The 7102-nt window shown below is 33.6% G+C and overlaps 2 protein-coding genes across 3 annotated transcripts in view; one reads left to right on the top strand and one right to left on the bottom strand.

The window, feature by feature from the left end:
* Positions 1 to 7102, top strand: part of FAM227B (family with sequence similarity 227 member B) — a 92304-nt gene that overhangs the window by 27420 nt on the left and 57782 nt on the right.
* FGF7 (fibroblast growth factor 7) overlaps positions 1 to 7102 on the bottom strand; it is a 31208-nt gene continuing 24106 nt past the window's right edge. Inside the window, exons 3-4 of one of the 2 annotated variants that reach the window (XM_009276504.1) lie at positions 1024 to 1127; positions 1 to 425 (exon numbers count right to left, since the gene is read on the bottom strand). In XM_009276504.1, coding sequence (XP_009274779.1) covers positions 231 to 425; positions 1024 to 1127 — 299 coding nt within the window. In that variant the 3' untranslated portion in view covers positions 1 to 230. The remainder of the gene's footprint in view (positions 426 to 1023; positions 1128 to 7102) is intronic. The other variant, XM_009276502.2, reaches the window with a different exon arrangement.

Raw genomic sequence — 7102 nt, 5'->3', positions numbered from 1 at the left:
GATAATGATTGTACAACTCTTTAGAATTTTTTACAACTTTTAGTTAGTAAATCTGGTTTTGTGTATATTTTCAAATCTTTTTCATGTAGTCTCTTAAAAATAAACATAAATGCGCAAGTCCAGCTTGTTCAGTTTCTCAGTAGTATTCCAGCCTCTCTTGATATCTTGTCAAATAGTCGTCTTAAAAATAATCTTCCTGCTGGAACTAGTTCTTTATAGATCATTTGTGATTAGGATATTGCCAGAGGAAGAAAGTGGGATGCTCTATGTTCTTTCTTTGTTTTTTTACCTTTCATGGGGACCCCTTTGTGGTTTAATGTAACAAACATCTCCTTTCCTTTGTGTGTCCATTTTGCAGAAGCATATGTATTATAATGGTTTTCTTCATTCAGTTCTATGAAGTTGCAGTCCTCATTGCATACTTTCTGTTGAGAGTAAATAATAAAATAGAGTAAAAGAAGTACGAGTGTTTTTTTAAATACTTAGGTTAGGGAAGATGGGAGAAGAATATGCGTTATAACCCCCCCATATTATTAATAGTTTTGATAATTAAATTGGACTTCTGAAATCTGAGTATTGAATATTTTAGCTTTGTCTATTCCTCCTCAGTATTCCACATTTTTAAAAAGTATATAAGCTCTAATCACTGAATTTATTAAATGGACGTAAAAGTCTAATATGGGATGTATGGGATAAGTACAGGATACATTTTAATTTGTCAGGAATCTAGTTATTAATAGTTTTGATAATTAAATTGGACTTCTGAAATCTGAGTATTGAATATTTTAGCTTTGTCTATTCCTCCTCAGTATTCCACATTTTTAAAAAGTATATAAGCTCTAATCACTGAATTTATTAAATGGACGTAAAAGTCTAATATGGGATGTATGGGATAAGTACAGGATACATTTTAATTTGTTAGGAATCTATTTTATACAAACTATACAGATGCGACATCTAAAAATATGTGTCTTTAAGATTGTACGTGATGACTGTACACACAAGAGAAGTTTGCATCCATACCTTTCCATAGAGTCTTCCTGACTTGTTCATTGCCAGAAAGTATTCACTTTCCACTCCTTTGATTGCCACTATTCCAACTGCCACTGTTCGGATTTCTAGAATACCTGCAAAGGCACACAGTAAGGGCTGTAAAATGGTTGTTTGTTCTCCAGTCAGCTTAGAAGGTTTAGTTGAACTAATATTCTGTAATACTTCTGTGTTTATTGAAAATCTGCAGCGATCGTTCTTAGAAAACAGAAAAATTACGTATTTATTCATGTGGACAAAGGGCTAGACTTTAAAAATCGTCTGTGTGTGACCATGTCTGCACACAGCCACTTAAGAAATTGTATGGTGATAATTTTTAAGTATATACTGAAGTTGCGATGTTAGTATAAGTAATTTTTCTATTTTCAGAGAATCAGCGTATCTTAGAATTTATCAGGCTCAGGGTTTCATTTGGAAGAATTATATACATAGCCATCAAGGTTCACAGAATTTGTGTAAAGCCTTTATTTTGAAGACTTGTGTAGCAGTATCATCTCCTTGAAAGAGTATAAACCTTAGAACTTGTGAGTGATAGAAAACAGACCACAGTGTCTTAAAAAAGATAAAGTATTTGCTTGACCTTTGTATGCTTTTATGACTGATTGGAGCTGTAAAGATACGTGTATTTGAAAATCATTAAAAGCTGCTCTGAGAACTTATTTATTCAAAACCAGAAAACATTTAGAGTTGCTTTCTATAAATTATTTTATTTTCATCTCTCTGATGTGTATCTGCAGTAGCTTTCTGTAGTCACTATGATACATTTAAGTTACCTGCAACATAAAAAAATATTCTTATGTTAATAAAAAACCCCAACAACTGAGCAAAGGCAGGAGGATGGTGCAAGTTATTAAGGAACATCAGGTTGTTTTCAAGCTTAAATATTATTGTTGTCGTTTTAAGCAATAGTTTAGAGTTATACTTCTGAGTTTGCGCCGTTTTCTTCCCTATTGAGTCACCTACAGAACTGTGTGCAGTAGCATCTGTACTGTGACTTGTTCTCCAGAATGGGGTCTTTCAAAGCCAGCCCACTCTAGGCAAATTCCAATAGCTAAGCGTGGGGGAGACAAGTGAGGGAGGGGGAGAGAGGCTTTTGTTAGATTGTCACCTGAATGATGACCTTCCTCTTGAACAAAACATTTCCTTTTTTTCTCTTTCAGGTCTCTATTGACTCTTCACAGCCACCACACATTATAATAATTTTAGACATTGAATATCTACGATATTTCTCCTTCCCTATACTTTTATAATATCCTGATGTCCCTTGCTTTCTTTACTGTTCTGTTTTGCTTTCTTCCTTGATATTACTGATGTATCGGTCCTAGCCTGTATTGCTTACTTTTTTCTTACTATTTTCCCTACCAGTAGATCAGTTACCTGCTGGGTATCCATCTCTGAGCACTTATACTTCTGTACTTCTCTATAATGCTAAGCCAATTCCAAGTAAAGCTTTTAGAATTCTTTGACAAGTTCCACTCTGCTGCAGGCCTAGCAACAATTCTTACAAAGGGTAATTTCTAACTGAAACTTACAAAAATTCTATTAACTTTCATTTAAATTTCACTTTAGAAAAACCACAGTGAGGCTGAAAAACAGATGAACATCTGCATCTAGCCAAACAAAGAACATAACAGTGGAAGGGATCTCTGGGTCATCAAGTCCAGTGCTCTGCTAGCCTGGGAATTGCATCAGATAATTCTCTTTTCATAAACTTTGCCAATACTAAATTGGAGTTGTTATTTCTTTGCCCCCAGCGTTTCCGCCGAAGGCTGTTCCAGAGTTTGATTTATTTTAATGGCTAGGGACCCTGTAGTAATTTGCAATCTGCATTTTTTCAGCGACAGCTTATATCCATTTGTTCTTTTGCCTGTGCTGGCCATTAACTTAAGGAGAGGGTTTTTTTTAAATCTATGCTTGAGTTTTCTATTTATACAGAATTAAGATGAAAAATGACTTTTTAAAATAAGTGATGCTAATAGGAATTGAGATTTCCTTGAGTAAGCTGATGTTGGCTGAAGTTACAGTAGTAAGAAATACTACTACTTTTAGAAAGGAAATGCCAAAAGCTTTTGTCCAAGGCAATATTATTATTAGAATTTTTACATTATTTTTTAGCTTTTTTTTTTTCCCTGAAGTAGATGGTGACATTCATACTAACTTGTAGGAATTATTTTATTTTGGTTTTGGGTACTTGTTTTTCTACTTTATTCTCAGTTGAGACATAAATGTGTTTCATGTGGAAACTTTACACTATCCACATAGAATTTGGTATATTTGGTATATAGAAATTTGGGATGTAAAAATACTTTATAAGCCTCCTATATAGGAAATCTGAATGGCAAAATAAAATGTTGTCTATCAAAGTTATAGTCTACTTATAATTTACAAGGGCACTACGTGCGATAGATTTATTGTATTTGTATCTTTACATGGTTTTTAATTTTATTTGTTAACATCCCATTGTGCATAAAAAGCAATGCATTTTAATTAAAGACAGATAATTTGAGATTCATAAATTGTTACGCCTATTCAGTACAATTTGCTATATTATTATGTGCTTTTCACAATTTTAAGCAATTACGTACCCCCAGAATTAGGGCTAGCTCTCACATAAATAACATTTGACACCCTGACTCAGAGGTGATATGAAATCCAAAGAATGTTTTAGGTCTTTGAATGGCACTTTTCTAAAGATACTCTGTCTGTGCATCTCTCCATAAAGCCTAGTGAGGGAATACCACATGAACTCTTCAATAACTATGTCACATGAAAAATGTTGTACTATTAGCAGTGTTAAAGAGCGAAAAAAAAAAGACCACAGAGAGTTCAGTGGAAGTAGAGCTTGTGTATTCTTGATTCTTTGCTCAGAACATGTCTGTCTCAGAATTAAATGGCCTATCATAAACTGCATGTGCTCGTTTTTCTGTTCCCAGTTCTAGATCATGTCTCATCTGTTCTGATGTGTGTTAACATATCCCCGAAGGAGAAACAAAGCATAATTTTTTCCCTTTTCTGCACAGCATTTATGTGATTTAGGTCTCTGAGGCAGCATCACACATGCACTTTTGTATTTGATGTGCAAGTGATTAATCACTGAGTTCCTCTCTCTGTTTTAAGGCATATGGCACAAGTTCCTTAAGCAATAAGACAGCATACTGTAGGCTCCCTTTTCTTCTTCTGGAAGCTGTGCCTCAGTAATTCTTCTGTTCATTTCAGAAATGTAGTATTGCTGCAATTCATTGCATATTTTTTTCTTTAAATTAAATAAATTATATAGCAAATGGAAACACAATTTTTAGCAAACTGGGAAAAGTAAGACTTTACTGTGTAGTTAGAACTGTGATAGCTGATTTTAGCTGAGAATTTGATTTATGATCTTTCAGTATATAGTCTTTTGTATGGAACTCACTTGTTAATTACAAAATGTCATTTACATACATGAATTTAAAATTTCTTCCCTTATGTACAGAAACTATGGAGACTGTTAAGGTTGAGAAGTCATACACTGAAAGTTTATTAGTTTATCAGTGTCAGCACTGCAGTTGTATCACATGCTTAAATTTAGTATCCAATATCAGAGGTCTCTCACAGACCCGGAAGAATGATTTCTGAATAATATTCAATTTAATACAGACAGAGATTTCAGTATTTCAACTGTTTTACAAGGTGCTTCTGAACATACAAGATTTAAAAGGTGACCAGCTTTTTCCTGCACACCTATTATGCACTGCATAATTCTCAAAGCACGAGTTCTTTGATGAACTAGTTAATGGAATCTTTAACACTTATAAACAACATTATTTCACTGTGAAAACATCTAAACTACTTTTCTATATTTTTAATACTCAGCTTGATATATAAACACTCAACACAAACTTGGAGGTTAGAGAGATGTGGATAATGGAAATCACTGTCTTTTCCAATTATAATTTTATAACATATTTAAATATAAAAATGAGCTTTTATATTACATCATAATTACAGCACCAAAGCAGGAAATACCTAAAGGATATACCAAAGAATGAAATCATAAATCCATAAAATAGAGAAATTAAGTTGTATTTTCCCCTCTTTGTTTAATTTCCTTTCAGTATCTCTATTAAGTCAAGATATCACATTATATTACACTATATGCCATTATAGTTATATTGGTCTGTCTTTATTTTGTATGTGTTCCTGGTAGTCAATCACTGTAAGAGAAATTACGTGATGATAAATAGTCACTAGGATGCGTTATTGCGGATAAGAACCTCATCCATCGGTAGGTGTCAAGAGGTAATAAAACTGTTCAGCCAGAATTTTGGCCAACTGCAGATATTTCCTGTGTCTTCTATATTTTCTGTAATCATCTGCTACTGGCGATTCTTGCCAACAGGATGCTGCGCTAAATTAAATTTGGATCTGAGCTGATACGGTTGTCCTTATGCTCTTAGTGTATATGCTTTGTTATACAGTTGTGACTGTTACATTCAGCCAAGTCCGTGAATGTGGTCTTTTTCGTTAGTTAGGGTTTTTTTTAAAAAAAAAACACTCTTATTTTTTCTCTTCTCTTTCGTTTCGAAATTCTGCATCATTGCAATGTCTTTAATAAGACTAGCCAGGAACAACATTTGGTGTACTGGAAAGTAACCCAATAATCTCATTTTTCTATAAACGCAGGAATAGCTTTGCTTGTAAGTAATTGACAGTATTAAAATCAACAACAAAACAGTAATATACTCTAAAGGTTAGCTTTATAAGGATGGTAACCTGAGTTAAGCAAAACTCACCAAAGTAAAGAGTGTCTTTTCTAGTATACCACTTTTGACTGCCTTAAGACATGAACTGAATTAAAATGTATTAGTTTCATTGCTCCTCTACTGTGAACCTAAGTGTAGCTGAGCTTCAGTGTCCATGCTAGTTCTTGTTAGCTGATTCACCGGAAGGAGGTAAATCTCTATATCCACAGAAAAATGGTAATAGAAGTTAACCTACTATGCTGTGTTATGTTTGTAGGCCATTTTATACATAAAGGCAAAAATTCTGTCCTCATTAAAGTGGAGGACACTTTAGTAAGTGTCTAGTAAGACTATAGTAAGACCTCAGCTAACTCAGTAGAGCCAGGATTTTATTCCTAAGGTAGCTCCTTCAGTGAGGCGGGAGAGGTATAGCAAGCTAAAATCTTTTCAGAAAAAACCCACACAGAAATAGAGAAAAATGCTGAACAGGCACACGTGAGGTTTGTCTGTGCCAGTTTCTAAGTGTTAGTTTATGTAGCACCAGATACTTCAGAGAAATGATAAAGAACTAAAATCTACAGTCAAAAATTCTACTAAGGAAAGCTTCTTCTCCTCAGTCTAATAGTATACTATTTCTTGTCTTATATTAGCAAGTCCATTCTTACGTGCTTCCTTTTGAAGTAAAAAGTTCTAATCCTTTCAATCTCTATTCATGAAAAGGAAAAAGTCACCAAGCTAGGATGGGAAAGAGAAAATTCTTACATGTAGATTGTTTCATTTAAATACTCTTTTAATACTCTAATAACCAAAATTACTTTAAAGACATGCTTAAATTGATAAGATGCCGATAATGAGAAGTTCAGAAGGCCAAACTTCAACAAGGTCTTAAATATCATTGGTTTAAAAATGAATATGTAAACTGTGTTTTTCAGTTACTTTATCTAAAGCATCCACATGAAAGTTCAGAAGAAGTTTAAGAGAAGACTTGAATATACCACAAAGTCATAAAAGTTCAGAAGAAGTTTAAGAGAATACTTGAATATACCACAAAGTAACTGAGAAAGAAATCAGATTAAAGCCAGAAAGAGAAAAAAAAACTGAAAATGGGCATACAAAATTGAAAACAACTGTGATTTCTATAAAATCAGCATGAAATTCCAAACAATTTTATATGGTTGCATGGTCAGTGTATCAAATGTAGCTTAAAATTCCTGTATTGAATGAAGTTTCCTACAGAGCAGAAATTCTGTCCAGTGTATGTAAAAGACACTCATCTGAGATGGGCGATAGTTTCTCTTTAGAAGAAGATGACTATGGATGCTGGCAGCAGTCTT

This window comes from Aptenodytes forsteri, unplaced genomic scaffold (assembly GCF_000699145.1).
Source record: "Aptenodytes forsteri isolate BGI_AS27 unplaced genomic scaffold, ASM69914v1 Scaffold1, whole genome shotgun sequence".
Lineage (NCBI taxonomy): Eukaryota > Metazoa > Chordata > Aves > Sphenisciformes > Spheniscidae > Aptenodytes > Aptenodytes forsteri.
Note: the sequence above shows the minus strand (reverse complement) of the source record. Positions and strands in the feature narration are given on the sequence as shown.